At 36.9% G+C, this 17,568-nt stretch overlaps 1 protein-coding gene across 4 annotated transcripts in view; it reads left to right on the forward strand.

Annotated features, from left to right (window-relative positions):
* SLIT2 (slit guidance ligand 2) overlaps positions 1-17,568 on the forward strand; it is a 357,128-nt gene that overhangs the window by 297,566 nt on the left and 41,994 nt on the right. For all 4 annotated transcript variants that reach the window (XM_032333963.1, XM_032333966.1, XM_032333964.1 and 1 more), the window contains 4 exons: positions 2,521-2,684; positions 14,683-14,807; positions 14,975-15,072; positions 16,359-16,498. In XM_032333963.1, the coding sequence (XP_032189854.1) occupies positions 2,521-2,684; positions 14,683-14,807; positions 14,975-15,072; positions 16,359-16,498 (527 nt within the window). The remainder of the gene's footprint in view (positions 1-2,520; positions 2,685-14,682; positions 14,808-14,974; positions 15,073-16,358; positions 16,499-17,568) is intronic.

The raw sequence follows: 17,568 nt of genomic DNA on the forward strand, positions 1-17,568 counted from the left end.
CTTATTTTTGGAAAGTACAATAAAACAACATAAAAAAAAACATAAAAATGTATCATACACTCTTTTGGGTCAAATATTGTTATTCCATTATTTATAGGGCTAAAGTTGAGACCATGGCAAACCTGGAAGGAAGATCCAGGAACAGATTTAGGATATAAAACTTTCTTTTTTAAAAAAATTTTTTCTTATTATGTTATGTTAGTCCCCATACAGGACTTCATGAGCTTGTGATGCAGTGTTCCCTGATTCATTGTTTGCCTGTAACACCCCTCCCTAAGACAGCCTTAGCTCAGGGCCGGTTTGGTGCCCCCTGGTGGCAAGTGTGCTTCAGATTAAAGAGCAGATGCTATCAGTTGCCTACCAGCTCCCCAGAAATCTCCTGCCAGATTCTCCCTTGGCTTTGTCCTCTCCTCCAAAACCTACCAAATCCCAAGAAGATACATTTAGACAATTGAGAATTGGGTATGGGCAGAGGATAGGAGCCAGTGGTCAATTATGCTATATCTGAACATGCTTTATGGGGCTCTGTCAATCACTGTAGGTTTTGTGTACATCTGTCTATCAGACTTCTTAATGCCTACTGTTAATATATCTCTCACTGGGAGAGTGATTTGCAATATTAAGAAGAAAGTAGTCATTCTGCTCGTGTTCAGGTGATTTATCAGAAAATGCAGCTGAAGGAAGGTGTTCCCTGAGCCAAGCTGAACATTTCCTCCAGTGAGCATCCCCCCAACAATAGGAGCAGTTTGAACCATCCCTGCCATGTGTCTTTCTGTCCTGTATTTCTTTTGTGCATTTGTCTTTGATTCTCTAGATCATAAAGAGCTCTGCTCCATTCACTTTTCCACTGTGTCCCTTCATATAGGAAGGACTTAGCAAATGTCAGTAGAGATGACATTAAATGACTCCAAAATATCCTTTTGCTCATTTTCAATTTAGAAGAAAAGTTTGAGTCTGAGCATAACATTTACTACACTCCAATTCTTGATTAGAGTTGGAGGTGAAAACTGTTAATAATATAAGGTATTAATGTTTTACAAGTATATTTTGGGACTTTCCTCATGACAGAACAGGATGAATTTTGCTTGGACTATAGACCTAGAAGCATTGCTAATCTCAAGTTAATTATAAATCAGAATTAATCCATTTTATTTTTTAGCATTTATATGTATTTTATTTTATTTTATTTTTTAATTTTTTATAAACATATAATGTATTATTAGCCCCGGGATATAGGTCTGTGAATCGCCAGGTTTACACACTTCATAGCACTCACCATAGCACATACCCTCCCCAATGTCCATAACCCCACCACCCTCTCCCTACCCCTCTCCCCCTGGCAACCTTCAGTTTGTTTTCTGAGAGTAAGAGTCTCTTATGGTTTGTCTCCCTCCTGATCCCATCTTGTTTCATTTATTCTTCTCCTACCTGCCAAACCCCTCACGTTGCATCTCCACTTCCTCATATCAGGGAGATCATATGATAGCTGTCTTTCTCCGATTGACTTATTTCGCTAAGCATAGTAGAATTAATCCATTTGAAATGCCACGTTATGCATCGCTACTTGCGCCAAGCTTGGTAAGTTTACAAAAGCCACAGGTTGACTTCTCTGGCCTCAGTTTTTCAGTCTCTGTAATGGATTATTAATACTGTTGACCTCGTAGAGTTGTTGTTTAGGGTAAAGTGAGGTAATTCATATCAAGTGGCTCAGCACAGTACCTGCATTTTGGTGCAATAAATACCAGCTATCATCTTGATGACTTTTTCTATCATGGCTACTGCTTATGGGAGTGGGAAGCCAAGTTCGAAAATAAAGGACTTTATAAAGGGACAGACATCTGGTGAAGGTCCAGATCCACAATGGTGAACTAGCTCTGTGCGTCTTTATTATTTCATGCCCTTTCTTATCTCGGTGCCTTCACACGTAACTGGTCCTTTACCACGAAACATCCTTCCCAACCTTTTCCACCTCCTTGAACCTGAGGATGAAAAAGCTCAGACTTTTTAACCACCAGTCTCCCAGAAAAGTTACCCTCTCTTCACAGTCACCTCACATAAATTTTTACTGTAGCACCTCTAATGCAAATTATTTGCATGTTTGAGAATGTGTTAATCACCTTCCCAGAAGCAGTTCTTTGGTGTTAAAAATAATGTATTATTTATATTTGCGGCCCCCAAACCTGGCATAGTGATCGGGTCCTCAGTAAATCATTAGTGAATGAAGGCAGTATTAATCTGTGTGTTGGGTATGCTTGTACCAAAAATAAACCTGTCTCTGCAAATACAGGAACAGCTTATAGAGCCCAGGTCAATTCTAAGGCTAGTGACTAACCCCTAAGTCCCAGCTGCACATAATTCAGGAAAATGGGGAATCCCTGATGTCCCTATTTTCTTCTAAATTGTTATCCATAAATCTATAGGGATTTTCTCCTGAGCGTCACTTTGAGTTATGCTCCTTTAGGAAATAACAATACATCCATGCTGTGTGTGTGTGTGTGCTTCTGTGGTGTTGTTTTCCAGAGCAATTGGAGCCAATCCTCTTTACTGTGATTGTAACATGCAGTGGTTATCGGACTGGGTAAAGTCAGAATACAAAGAACCCGGAATTGCTCGCTGTGCCGGTCCTGGAGAAATGGCAGATAAATTGCTACTCACGACTCCTTCCAAAAAATTTACATGTCAAGGTATGACTTTTAACCATTTAAAGAAAAATTCCCTGTATTAATTTTAAAGGAAAGACATGGCTGCTAGACCTCAAAGGCACAACTGAAAAGCCTTTAATAAATAATGACTAATGACTGCTTGCACAGGACTGAGCAGTTACCAGAGGAGCCCAAGTAAAGAACCAGGCTTTTCAAATAAACTGCAGAAGTAATTAGTTGAAATGTCTAAGATTTCATTAAAATATATGGCGAAATGAAGAGTACACAATTTCTGGAAATTTCTCTCATAGCCTCTAACAAGTACAATATTTTGCTTTTGGCTTGTCTGAACGTGTGCCCTGCTCCCAGGGCTGCCAGGGTCCTGTGGCTTCCTGATGCCAGGTAAGGAGAAGCAAGCCCTCCCGAGTGTTCAGGCCAAACCCTCTGACTCGCCTCCTATGTTGATGTGTGAGTGTCTATTGCTTGTTTGTATCCCTTTCTTTTCCCTTTGTTTTATGTATCTGTGGATTCTAAATAGTGCCTTAGTAACAAATACTTTCTCTTCTCTTATTACAAGAGTCATCTATGCTTTACATAGAAAATCAAAATAGGAAGATGTTAACAATAACAGTATATGCCTTCAAGAACTAAAATTATGTATCAGTTACAATACCTAGAGATAACCCCTATTGAACTTGATTTTATTAAATGTTTTATGTATAAAACTAAATCCCAGTATTGTGGAGGTTGAGAAGTATACAGTACGTTCTTGCTTCCTAAGGCTTGCAAACCTAGCTGAAGAAAAACTTCCCACACTTAAACATTTGAGGTAGGAAACCGTCTAAGTAGGTCATAATGTGCGCTGGGTCATGGTGTGAGTTTCCAGCTTCCCATTACAATAGTTATATAACCTGAGTTTAATAGCTTAGTCAGCCTGTACCTCTGTTTCCTCATGTGTATGCAGAGATAATGGTAGTACTTATGTGAAAATGTTATTTTTAAGATTAGATAAGTTACTACACGTGAAATTTTAAAAAAAATGGTAAAGAAGATGCTGATGTCACAGAAACAAGACAATGGTAGATTGCAGGGGTGGAGGGAAGGGGGAAATGGGGAGAGAGATATAGGTTAAAGGGCACAGTCTTTGTGATAAGGATAAGTTCCAAGGATCTAATGTTCAACATCGTGAGTGGAGTTAATTACATGGTATTATGCTGGCAAGTTGCTGAGGATAGATGTGAAGGGTTCTCACCACAAGCACACAGAGGTTAACTATATGAGGAGCTAGATATGCCAAATACCTTGATCTTATTAATCATTCCTTAGAGTATGTGTGTATCAAATCACCACATCGCGTACCCTTTAAGTGTATACAGTTACTGTCAATTACTCCTCAGTACAGCTGGGGGAAAAGATCAATGGAATTAATATGTGTAAAACACCTTGCCTTGCACACAGTAAGCACTTAGTGACAATTTTATTATCATAGCACTTCAGAACACCAGCAACACTGTGATGTAGGACAAGCAATGTTTTACTGACCAAAGAAAGAATTTCCAAAAACCATATTCCCTCCAAGCATTTTTTTTTTTTAATAGCATCTGAGGCTTTTTCATAGCCGTAAATGGCTGCAGAAGATGTAGTTTGCAGCGCGTTTTAAGTACTGACATTTTGAAACAACACTTTTCCAGGGGCATCTGTGTGGCACAGTCAGTTATGCACCCAGCTGTTGATTTTGGCTCAGGTCATGATCTCAGGGTCATGAACTCAGGGTTGTGAGGTCAAGCCCCAGGTCAGGCGCCCTACTGGGTAAGGAGCCTCTTTAGGATTCTCTTTCCAACTCTGCCTCTACCCCTCACCGCCCTACCCCTAAAAAAAACAAAAACAAAAACAAATACAACAAAAAACAAAAAACTCTTGTTATTCTTCTAAATGTATTAGATGGAATCTAAATATCACAGCTAATTTAACAGAGACAAAAACAAGATTCTCTGTAGATTTCACACTGTTCTTTTACTTGAACTTCTGTTTTTTTTCTTGAGTTTCTGTTTCCAGTACCTTGGAGAATCATCTCATTTTTTTGCTCCAAAGGGGTGTGTGTGTGTATGTATATATGTATATATATATAAAATTTGAATTTTTAAAATGTCCAAAAATCTTTGAGTTTTGAAATTTTTCTTAAAATTGAATTGCTGTTAATACCCATGCACCACTGCTTGGGACATCATGATTATTTATCAGCATGTTAATGTTTTTTTAAAAATTGAGGGATGCCTGGGTGGCTCAGTGAGTAAGCACTTACATTGGGCTCGGGTTATGATCCCAGGGTCCTGGTTGCGAGCTTCAAATCCAGCTTGTCGCTCAACAGGGATCCTGCATCTCCCTCTGCCTGCCACTTCTCCTGCTTGTGCTCATTCTCTCTTTCTCTCTCTGACAAATAAATAAATAAATAAATAGATAGATAAGACCTTTTAAAAAAACTGAAAGTAAAACTTCACTGGAAATGCCTCTCTGGGATTATGTGCATTGATTGCAAGAGGTTTTGCAGATAACTGACATTTTGTGATATTCTTTTGTAACTGCAGTTGTTTCTTTGGGGCAGTGCCCCGAAGTTTCTAGTGTGTTGTTAAGGCATATCATTGTTTTGGAAAGTGCAGGAGATTGTCAGATGAGAGGCAGGGAAAGAGAATCTGACATTAAAACTTTCTCTTGGGCATCTTCATCAGGCAGGTGTGTTTTAGAAAGATTGTATGGGCAAATACAATCTGTATTGACAAACTGTAAACTGATTTTGTTATATTTCTCTGTACCCAGGGAAACTTGTTTTCTCCTTTCTGAAAAAAATGCTGGTGCTTATGTATTTTTCTCAAAGTTTAGAGTTCCCTGGAGATATTTCTTTAAACAATATTTCATGATAATACAAATTTGAGAAAAGCTACATACTTGCATTCGATTCTCTGACAGACATTGTTCACAGTCTTTTATTACACATTCTCACAAGTCCAATATATACACACATACATAAATGACTTTAACTCAAGATATAGTTAAATGATCTGACCTTTTCCTTTAAATTAATTTATTTATTTCAGAAAGAGTGATTGAGCATGAGTTGAGGGGAGGAACAGAGGGAGAGGGAGAAGCAGAGTCCCCGCTTAGCAGGGAGCCCGATGCAGGGCTAGATCCCATGACCTTGAGATCATGACCTGAGCTGAAGACAGATGCTTAACTGACTAAGCCATCTCGGTGCTCTGACATTTTTTTTTTCCTTTAATAGCATCTTGTTTAGTTCTTAGTGTGGCGTGAATGGAAATATGCTTGAGGGAATATTAATCTGGATCAGGGATGCATGATAAAACTTCCTGCAGTGATAAAAATGTTCTGTATCTGCACAATCAGACACGATAGTCACTGGCCATGTACAGTTGCTGAAAGGTAGCTAATGCAACAGAGGAAGCAGATTTTTAATTGTATTTAATTTAGATTTAACCTGGAAGTGTCAGGCACAGCTCCTGGCTCCCATGTTGGATAGTGTGGTTCTACAAAAGCTCAGAGGAAGAAATGGTGTCAGAGGAGAGTGGTGGTGAAAAGCTGAGTGCAGGTGTATCTAAGCCAATCATTGGGGCAGGCTGTCAAGCATGAGGAGTATGCCACAGAAGCAGAGCTGTGTTGCAGGAGAATGCTGGAACTGTGATTCAGTTTAGTATCCATGAAGTTCTCATGTCAACAGGTTGTCTCTATTTCAAGCCATACCATAAACTGGGTAGCAGACCACTTGGACGTAGGGCAGGTGACAAGACACGCAGACATGCAGAACTCACCAAATAGAGTCTAATTGCATTTGGTAGACTAACTTTGCTCAGTTTTTCTATACTTAATATATACTTTAATATACTTTTAGAGTGATAGCAAATATTGAAACTCATAATGCCCTTTGCCAGCATTTCTTGGTATTTGTCAAACTATTGTGAAGCTTCATTGTCTTAAGACTCTGTTAGTTGACGATTTTTGACAGTTCAGATCGCATCTTTGCCACTACTACTGCTGATAATAGTAAATAATTACTAACAACAGCTTATATCGAGGGTTTGCATTATGCTGAAGATTTTACTTATCTTTTGTAATCTTTGTATCATTCCTAAAGCAAATACTCCAAAAAATTTTGGAGATGAAAATATAATTCGGAGAGATTAAGTCATTTGTTCAGCATCACTCAGCTGCTAAGACAAGGAGCCAGAGTTTTAGACTCACTGACTCCGGTGTTTACCACTGAACTTTACTTTATAGTTTTCAGTAAGAATATTCTCAATACAAATCAAAATAAAGAAGAGTGCCATTTTTCTATTAGAACATACTTAGAAAATGAAAAATTTGAATCACTTTCATATGCTTTGCTAAAAGTATTTATTCATAATAGGTGGGTTAGTAAAAGTCAAAATACTCTAATCTGCTAATTAAAATAATTCACTCTAAGAAATCTACTGAGTACTGAGTTTTTGAGCTAACAGGCCTTATGAGCTTGAAAGCAGTAAAATGACACTTCTTTAAATATTTTATAATTTGAGTTTTTAATATTTTAACTTTTCCCATAGTTATGCCAGTTTAATATGTTTTATTTTAATCATGAAAAGCATGTAAGTACATGTTCCTAATATTAATATTTGTAAATATGTAATTTCAAATTACCACAGGAAGATAAATATCCTTTAATTGAACCCATGTTTATATAGCTATGTATAAATATAATTTAAATGTTTTCTCTGCTAGGAAAGGCTAGGCCATTATTTTGAGTAATATATTCAGTTAACGATTTTTATCCTACATTTTTCAGAGTATTTTCTTTGTGTTAAATATCATAGATTCAGGGCACAACAGAAATAAATTAACTGGATGAAGTAGATTATCAGAGAATATTTAATTAATACCCAGATTAGAACACTCTTGAGTGGGTAGTAAATGGTCACGACTTCTCTCGACAACCCAAATTTCCAGTCCATCTTTTAACTATCACGTGATGTTAGAATAATCAAGCAGTCTGTAGGGAAACAGAGATTTTTGCCCTCCCCATGGAATGCAAAATATTGTTAATTTCTGATATTCTTTTTATTGCTCTTGGTTCAAAAAGATTTAGCTCTATAGACAACTAAAGTTGTTCACCTTTAATTTGATAGACATTTATTAAACACTTAAATGTGCCAAAGAGCGAAAAGTCTGGTGGAAATGAATGATATATTCCTTCTTTCCTTCACCAAATATTATGTGAGTTCCTGTTACACACCAGGCAGAGTTCCAAGGTATTAAGAATCTAGTGTATGTTGTAAACAAGACATAGAAAGATGCTTGTCTTCATGGAGTTTATAGTATACTGATAAATACATTTAAACAGATAATTTCAAAACAAAATAAAGGTTTGGCAATGGAAATATATGTAAGATACTAATAACACAGGCACCTGGGTGGCTCAGTCGGTTCAGTGCCTGCCTTCGCCCAGGTCATGATCTCAGGGTCCTGAAATCCAGCCCAGTGCTCAACAGGGAGTCTGCCTCTCCCTCTGCGCCTCCCCTCACTTGCGTGCGCTCATGCTCTCTCTTTCTCTCTCTCAAAAATAAATAAATTTGTTTATTTAACATTTTAAAAAATATATTAATACCATATATCCAAATCAAACAATCATGGAATTGTAACTGATACCACCAGGTCCATTGGGCTTCAGGAGATTCTCACAGTGAGTCAAGTAGAGATGAGAAGCCCCAAATGGATAGGTGTCTGGTAGCCATGAGCTCAGATAAAGAAGCAGGAATATGGTTCTCAACATACTTCATTATTTCATTTACAAATGTCAGATAAAGGGTCAGAAAACCCGGGACCTTTATATATCTCAAGATTATCAACATTTCACCACCACAAGAATCTCTCCCACTAATTTTATATATTAAGATTCCTCTAAATTCTGGGATTCCTGGGGAAAATTCCACATTTCTCAGCAGTAATATAGTAATACTGGCATTTTTTTTTTCTTTAGCAAGATCGGCATCTTCCTTTTAGAGAAGTTCTTGAAAATCTTGAGGTCTTTGTTTTGTGTCTCAGAATTACTAGTTAATATTGTCCTTAGTCACTTAGGCAATTAAATAATATAGCCCGGGGTGCCTGGGTGGCTCACTCAGTTAAGCTTCTGACTTGATTTTGGCTCAGATCATGATCTCAGGGTCATTGGATTGAGCCCTGTGTTGGACTCAACCCTCAGTGGGGGTCTGCTTGGGATTCTCTTTTTACATTTTCAAATTTATTAGCACCAGTACATAACTATAATTTTGAAGTAAACTTAGCTTTTCTGGGATTATGAATTGTTCACTGGCCAAAGAAAATATTCAGGTTTGATTCAGGTTTGTACATAGTTAGTTGCCAAAAGCACCATCTTTAAAAAACAAACAAGGATTATTTTTCTTTTTCTTTCTTTCTTTTTTTTTTTTTTTTAACAAGGACTATTTTTCATTATACTTTTGGAAACTTAAAACACTGGGAAAATTTTAACAGACATTAATATTAATAAGTGATGAGAACCAGCAATTCATATTCTGCTCTTAACTATTGTACATCGATATTCAATCTTGTGATAAAATTTCATGAAATAATTATTGTCCTTTTCCATTCAGCTGTGACTCAAGAAGTTCTTTTATTGGCCTGAGGTCACATGTATATATAGGAAATAGCCAAGCCTAGTGATCCCAGAGGTGTAATATGCAGCCTTCATGTTTTTGTTAAATCATTTATGTAATTCAGATTTGTAAGATTTTTAACCCCCTATTATCTGTCGACCATCCCCAATCCTACAGTAGAACTACAGGGAGTCCAGCGGTTTCCATCTTGCCAATTTCACCGGCTTCTTTTTAGTCCTCTTTGTTTGTCGTCTTAGACATTGGTAGCTAACTGGTCCTTCTTGTACATTCTCTTTGCTCTTTCTTCATTCCTTTGCTGACACCTTTTTCTTACATTCTTTAATACTGACATATAGAAGATGCTCTCTCTACCCCTATTAATTAACTGATTTCAATCCCATAGCTTCAAATGTCAGCCATGATTTTTCTAACAAACTATGGATTTAATATTTCCGTGCACCTAGTGAATTCCTCCCCTGCGCAGGCTTGCAGAAACTTATAACACGTTTTCCAAAACACGCATTTTCATTTCCCACATCCTCTTGCAAGTGCATTCTATAATTGACGTATATACATGTCTCTACTGCTGAACTGTAAGTTTTTCGGAAATTTCAACATTTCACTTACCTTTGAACTCCCAAAACTTAGCTTACTGACTGGCTCCTCAATAAAGTAGATCCTCAATAAATATTTGATAAATGAATGACTTAATGATGGAATGTTGTTAAGAAATACGCATTTGATATTAACGCTTAAGAAATGCAGCAATGTAATAGCAAGCAGAGCTTAGAGTTTTGGGGTTTTAAATAAAAACCTCGTTTTAGTTAATTATGCCCAACATCAAATACCCCCTACATTTTCCCTGGGTTGTCTTTGATGTACCTTTGACTTTATACAAGGGCATTGCTAGAGCATTCTCTTATTTGAGTTAGGTTTCCAAGGGATGCCAGAATGAAGGCGGACTCTGAGATATAGTTAGAAATTTGTGTCTGGAGCTTTTAGTAATAAATCAAAGTGAGAATGCAATTCTCAGTGGGTGGTGATATTGGTGTCAGGTGCATAGCTAGTGATTTCAGTCAAGTAAGCAAGTCTGCCTACAAGCTTTAATGGATTTGAGGTCCAGCAGTTTGTCTGTTAAAGATTAAAGTAGCTGGCAAAGACAAATTGTTAACCAAACTTTTGGCTCATTTTCCCTTTGAATTATTAAGCTAAACACACTTCCAATCCATACCACTGATGCTAGAGGGCTCTCTGAAGTCAAGACCGAATCTTAAATCAACCTAGTTATCCTAGAATGCCCTCCTTCATTTCAGTGACATTAGTAAACATCTGTATTTCTGAAGCAGGATTTTTTTTTTCTTCTCTGTGGCACACATCTTACAAGGGCTAATGTGTTAACAATCATTTAAAATTTCTTGAGACTAGTTAACTTTGGGCAGGTGGAAAGATTGAAGATTGGTGAGGTTGTATCAGCAAGGAAGCTATATTTCTTTGCCAGGCAGCAGTTTAAGAACTAAAGTTCCCTTCCAATGTTGTAATGTTTCTGGTTGTTGTCCACGCTAAATGTACAAATCGCAGTTAGTCCTTAAACACATAAAATCATTAACTCTAGGTGTTGTTACCCGGTGAATAATTATTTCGCAGTGCTCCCTACCATTCCCCCATGATTCTGATGATAATAGTCCCCACAGTTTTTCCACATTTCAGCATCTCCTGGCATAGACAGAAGGTACCCAGTGAAACCTATAATGAATGAATAAATAAAAACCTCTAGTTTGCCTTTGTGCTAAAATGGAAGCTAACAAGCAGAGGACGACTTCCTCTCTCTTCCTGGGTGAGCCACTCATGTTCCTCTCAGCTACCCACCTTCTTTGGAAGTCTAAGGAAGACTGTCAGAACTTTCTGTGGCTTCTGTGTTTGCTCTCGTTGTATTTTGTACTCAAAACTCACTACCATTTCATTTAATGCTTAAAGCAACCTGTTGAGTTGGCTACCATTACTCTAGCTCCACGCACTTACCAACAAATCTGGGTTGCTAACTTAGTGTGATGGACCTCAGATTCTCTGTTCCAAGATTACTTGCATTATGAAAAGAGACATGGCTAACTCTTATCTCTGCACATCCTTCATCTGGGAATAATCAAGTGTTCAAAACTGTACCTGTGGTTTTTTTTTTTTTTTCTAATGAGCTGTGCTAATTCTTTTACAATTTTGCTATGACTTTAGGATCACTCTTCTGCTGTGATATCATCTCCTTGTTATTGAAATGGATTAAAGATGTCATTTCCCCTTGCATAAGAACTTTGCAGGAAAGGGTCTCAGAGAAAGCATCCTGGCTAGAAAATAAATCACAAATTGAAGACAAAGAGAAAATAGAAGGTAGACTTAGAAGAGGAACAATATATTGGTGGGAAGAGGAATTAAAGGAGAGAGCCAGATACAAGGGATATAAATTCTGAGGGTTTAGATTATAGAAATGAGCAGATTTAGATAAACGGGTGGTATCACATTATAGGAAGGATGCTTAGTTAGGAAGAATCATAATCTAAATGAGAAAATAAAGTAAGTAATAAAAATAAAACAAATATGAATTACATCTTTTTATGGTACTTGAGGATATTAAAGACTGTTTGGAATTGATAACTCACAAACACTTTTTGAATTACCCTGCATTCAACCTCAGGAACTAGAAATAAGAAATTATCTATGAAGTATTGACTTTAAAAGAAGGGTTTGTAAAAGAAAAAGCGAGTAGAAGGGTATCTGTAGTAGTCAACTCTAGGATCATGAAGAAGTTAGAACTCAGTATTTTAGAACTATAATCCTAATTTTGATGCCACCGAGGCAGTTTACAGGTGTAAGAAAGAGATTAGGAAACACCTGTGCAAGTGGGAAAAGGTGATATTTTGATTCCTTCAGCTAAACTGAATATAGATGAGGGGGCAATGATCTCATGTGGTTTACCCATAAGAAATTCCAGGTAATGAAAATAGTTGAGCAGGAATAATTATATAGGAAACCAAATTTGGTCCTGGAAAAAAAAGTGGAGAAATTAGTGCTTATTGATTAATATAGTAGATATAGTTTTGTGAATATTTATTAAATAAATCTTGGCTCTGTGCTAAGCTGGAATACTCCAGGCTGGCAATTTTGATATCCACGTACTCTATTACAGTCTTCAGGATGTATTTAATTGGTTTTCTTGAAACAATCTCTGGCTTCTCATCTAACCAATTAAACATAATTTTTGAAAAATATCACATTCCACAGCATAAACATAGAAACTGCCAACCCTGAACTCCTCTATTCAAACTGCAGTTTTACAAGGTCGAAAGCACAGAAATAGACCAAGAGACAATTGTCCTCAAGGTCTTCTTGCGGAGTGGCCAGATGAGTGTTAACAGTCCACACATTTGCTGATGTTCTGTTTTGCTTGCATACCTTCATAGCTGTTTCCCCCTGCACCTTTTTTCCAAGTTAGATTCTCTCTTCTGCCCTAGCTAAGGTACACACTACTTGCTTTTCTACTGCAGATTCCCAAGCATTAAGAGGTTAGCAGACACAAGGCTATTTATACTGGGGTATTATCTTAATTTAACACAAATGCCAGCATTTATTTCTTCAGTGTGCTGAATAGCTTAATTTCCTTAATAAACACGTCGGGGAGGGGGTGAGAAGTTAAATGTCCCTGAGCATCACTTTGTTCTTCATTCCAGCAATTTTCCAGCTGTGATTTGATATAAAACTGCATTAGTTACTCTGGTCACCAAGACAAAGTGAAGGAGACACTGGCAGGGCCTCTCTGGTGACTGAGGTGTCCTTGGAAGTAAACACCACCCCTTTCCATTAATGCAGTCATTCCCAGAATTGCCATCCATTTCCAGATGGTTAAAAAAGAAACAGGAATCTCTTCATAGAAAGATTTCAGGGTTTTTGCTAATAGAAAAACCGACAAATACAGAACAGTATCCTCTTTTGGATTTCACTCCATAACCATTACATGAACTTGGACTTGTATTTTCTTGGGTAAAGGAATACAGTTATGCAGAGTTCTTATGCCTACCATGATAATTCACACGGTATTTCTGTTTCTGTGAGCAAACCAATAATTCACAAACATAAACTCCAATCTTTAGAAAAGTTTGATGAATGGTAGTTTATATGAGCAGAAATCCTACAATTGTCGGGTGCAGCGATCTTAGAAGGTTAGGTCAGCAATAGTGGGAAAAGGGGTATGCTGAACCGTCGACTCAGATAGCTTTGCTGGAAGTTACGTGGGATGAGCTTACAGCTGGAATTATCCCGCTTGTTCCAGTGAGGATAAAGAACTACAGAGATATTGCTGATGGCAGAAACATAATTAATGTTTATGTTATAAAATATGTGCATTTTATATAGATGAATATGTCACCCTGATACTGTCCTCATCGGTTGCCAAGAGGCGGTCTAATGAGCTCTCAGAAATATGGCCAAAAGTAGCCTCAGTGGAACATAATTTTATCAAAGACAGTACAGTTTCCACATTGTTAGCCATTTATGGAATGAATATGTGCAAGCAAAGGAAAATGGCTGCAAATGAATCTGCCTTTATTCGAAACCTTTCATGGATCAGGAGATTTTTAAAGTGTGTCTCCCAAAGGTGAGATTGCAAATGAAGATTTTTTCTGACAGTATTTTCTTCTTGGAGGGAAAAAAGCAGAAATCTCACCCTCCACATGCCTGTGCTAATGTGTTAACATACTGAACCAAAAGGCTATGAGGGAGAATATAGTGGAAATTACATTTTTGGTTTATTTCCAGATGCATGAAAGTGACACTGTTTTCTATCTCCTGTGTGTGAAAGTAAAGTACTGGACTAATGATATCTGGGCAGGTGCATACTCTTGTATTTTTTATTGCACTGATGTATTTCTATTTATGCATTAAACTCACCCACACATCCCCCAATACCCCCCACCCCCACCCACACACACACAGAGTCCTCTTTGGGATCAAAGGTATGCATTTCCATGACAGCTGGCTGAAGTTAAAGTGCAGGCAGTGGCCTTGGAATGCATCCACACAGGCTATTTGGTCTGCGAGGGGACTGATCCCATGACACTGGCATCACTAACAGCAGACCCTAACCACTTAAGCTCACAGCCCATAGTCCCGCTCTGACATTGGGCACTCTCACCATGCCTGTCAATGAGATGGTCTCCTGTTGAATTCTTGAACATTGTACAATGATGTTGACTTCTGTTCTATTCATGGAAGAGAAATACATACAGATATGTGACCAATATTTTTATATGAAATCTACTGTTACATTAAGGCATTTAAATAATTTAAGAGAACTAAAAATACAAAGCATGGGTTTCTTATATTTTTTAATTAATTTTCAGGTCCTGTGGATGTCAGTATTCTAGCTAAATGTAATCCCTGCTTATCAAACCCATGTAAAAACGATGGCACCTGTAACAATGATCCAGTTGACTTTTATCGCTGTACTTGTCCCTATGGCTTCAAGGTCAGTAGAAGGTTTTGAGGGAACTCTGATCTGAAAACATAGCTTTCTTTGGTGGGTCCTCATTATTCTATTGTTATATATATATATGTATATATACAGAATGAAAGAAAGAGAGAGAGAGATTTCCTTTATTCACACTTGACTTTGCTTGGTCATTCTTTCTCTAGGGGCAGGACTGTGATGTCCCAATTCATGCATGCATCAGTAACCCATGTCAACACGGAGGAACTTGCCACTTAAAGGAAGGGGAAAAAGATGGATTCTGGTATGTCATTAGTCTATACTATTCTGTCTGAAGCATTGGGGCAGGAATAATTAAGCAAATATTCATGTTCCTTTTCAAATTAAAGAGTGTTATTTTTAAAAGAATACCAAATATGTATTCATCAGGACAATATGTATTAGTCCTTCACAGAGATACTGTAATATGAAAAACAAGTGGAGACATTACAGTATTCTCAGCTCATGATGCTATAAAATTAAGACATTTTTTAAAACATGCATGTGCATGTGGTATGATTCATACACTCAGATTAGGTCAAGACAAAGCAGTGACTCTGTTATGCTAATTAATAGGCAATAGTCTCCTACTTCAAGTCGTATATTCATCTGTTGCTTTGTGTATTGCTTTAACAGACAGTGTGTAAAGATAAGATGTGGGTCCCACTGAAACAGAAAATTAATGATTCATTTCCAGACCACAAAATGAGTAGACAAACATGCTGTGAACATTTTTAATCTGGAATTATTTAATCATATATTACAATTACTTCAGATGTACTTCATGAATTATGAAATAGAGTTCTTATAATGGCAGTAATAATTTCATATAGAATGTTAATCTACTACAAAGCTTGTTAGAAATATCACTTTTTATAATAAGTATTCTTCATTTCTACATTCTGTTATGAAATGGTCCCTTAAAAGATTATTCTGATTCCTATCAAGAACAAGTGTACAATGTTTTATTGTCATTGAAATACTGTATTCATTGAGACTTAACGAGAACATTTACATTTTATAATGGCAAGGAAGATGTAATTTTAATATCATATTTCTTTTTTGTTTTGAGACATGAGGAACAAAATAGCTAGGATAGGAGGTGGTGTAATTTTTAAAGTCAGAACCAGTTCCTCCTCATTTATGAGCAGAGAAGCGTGAATCATTTTATTAGGGCAAAAGTTGAGATTAAGATATTTAGGGCTATAAACTTTGCTTGTGTTTTAGACCTGTGAAAATACTGGATGTATTGACGTATGGATTATTTGCCATCTTGCAGCCAGCATAAATTTTCTTTTTCAAATTGTTTCTGATTTGGCAGATACTACCTTAAATTCATGCTTACTACATGTCATTTAAAAGTATCTTAAAACTCAGTTTCTTACAGTTAAAATGTCTGTAATTGATGAGTGTGTTTAGTTTTTTTTTTTTCAATTTTTGGACCATATGGTTTTAAAAGGCAGCACGAACATGGTTTTCTTTTCTTTTCTTTTTTTCTTTTCTTTTTTTTTTTTTTTTTCTTTTTTTGCCTTTTCTCCCCCTGGTGTTCAGGTGTATTTGTGCTGATGGATTTGAAGGAGAAAATTGCGAAGTCAATGTTGACGACTGTGAAGATAATGACTGTGAAAATAACTCTACGTGTGTCGATGGAATTAATAACTACACGTGCCTTTGTCCACCTGAATACACAGGTAGGAAGAGTAGGAAATTATGTGCCATCAATAGTGTGTCTGTTTGAAAGCATCACTGCCAATGTGCTGTATATGTGTAGTAAGACATTGTATTTTTCAGTAACTGGTAGGTGTTTTGAAAATTAGATATAATGTGAATAACGGACAGTTAAGAGGGTTTCGGCCAACCAAATGAAAGACCCGTCAGGCTCGGAACACAGGCATCTACATAAAGTCATTCTATCGAGCAGAAAAAGTTCTCATTCTGAAGCTTTTAGTCCCACGGTTGGATAACATTTTTCATGCAAAGCATTTCTCTTGTACAAACCAACCCACCAATAATACATAGGTGAAAAGGGGGGACATTTTTTTCACATAGGCAAAACATAACAAAGCATTTGAAATTACTTGTGTCCATCATGTCCTTCAAAATAAAATATAACCAAGAAGATATTGAGCACTCTGGTTAATCTCATAATTATCAACTTTTTTCCCGATATTTTGTATCCAGGGGTGACAAATTTCCTGTCTTTGTGAACTGGTAAACTTCCCTGCACAAACCAATTTATTATAAAGCCAACGTCAAGTTTAGACCCACCGGTTATGTCAGAATATCTGTTTTGATCGATTTTGGGGGACTGTGAATAAGAAGCAGAATAGTTAGATTCTTGTTTCTGTAATAAACCACTGCATTTTACAGTTGATAGAGAAAAGGAGAATATTACGCCCTTTATTTGTAAGAAAAGGTGGGAAAGTAGATTCTGTCACTCTATTCAAAATTACCATTTTCATTTTGATGGGTATTTTTCCTTAATCATTTATTTCCTTACAATTTTAATGCATAGTTAAGAATATCAGAGGGTAAAATAACTATGTAGATGACTGGGGTTAACATCTCTAAACACGAAAAGATGAGAGCACATCTGCATGATCCACTTTCCCAGGGATTTGTCAGAATAGCATTGAAATTTAAGCTTTTATGGAATACTCAAACTTTGCATTTTAATAAGTACTTTTCTTGGTGGGAAAATGTTAGGTAAAAGAGAAGTGTTCTGTTTTGACATCCCAGATCTGTCTGAGTGCCTTCCAAC

This window comes from Mustela erminea, chromosome 2 (genome assembly GCF_009829155.1).
Source record: "Mustela erminea isolate mMusErm1 chromosome 2, mMusErm1.Pri, whole genome shotgun sequence".
NCBI lineage: Eukaryota > Metazoa > Chordata > Mammalia > Carnivora > Mustelidae > Mustela > Mustela erminea.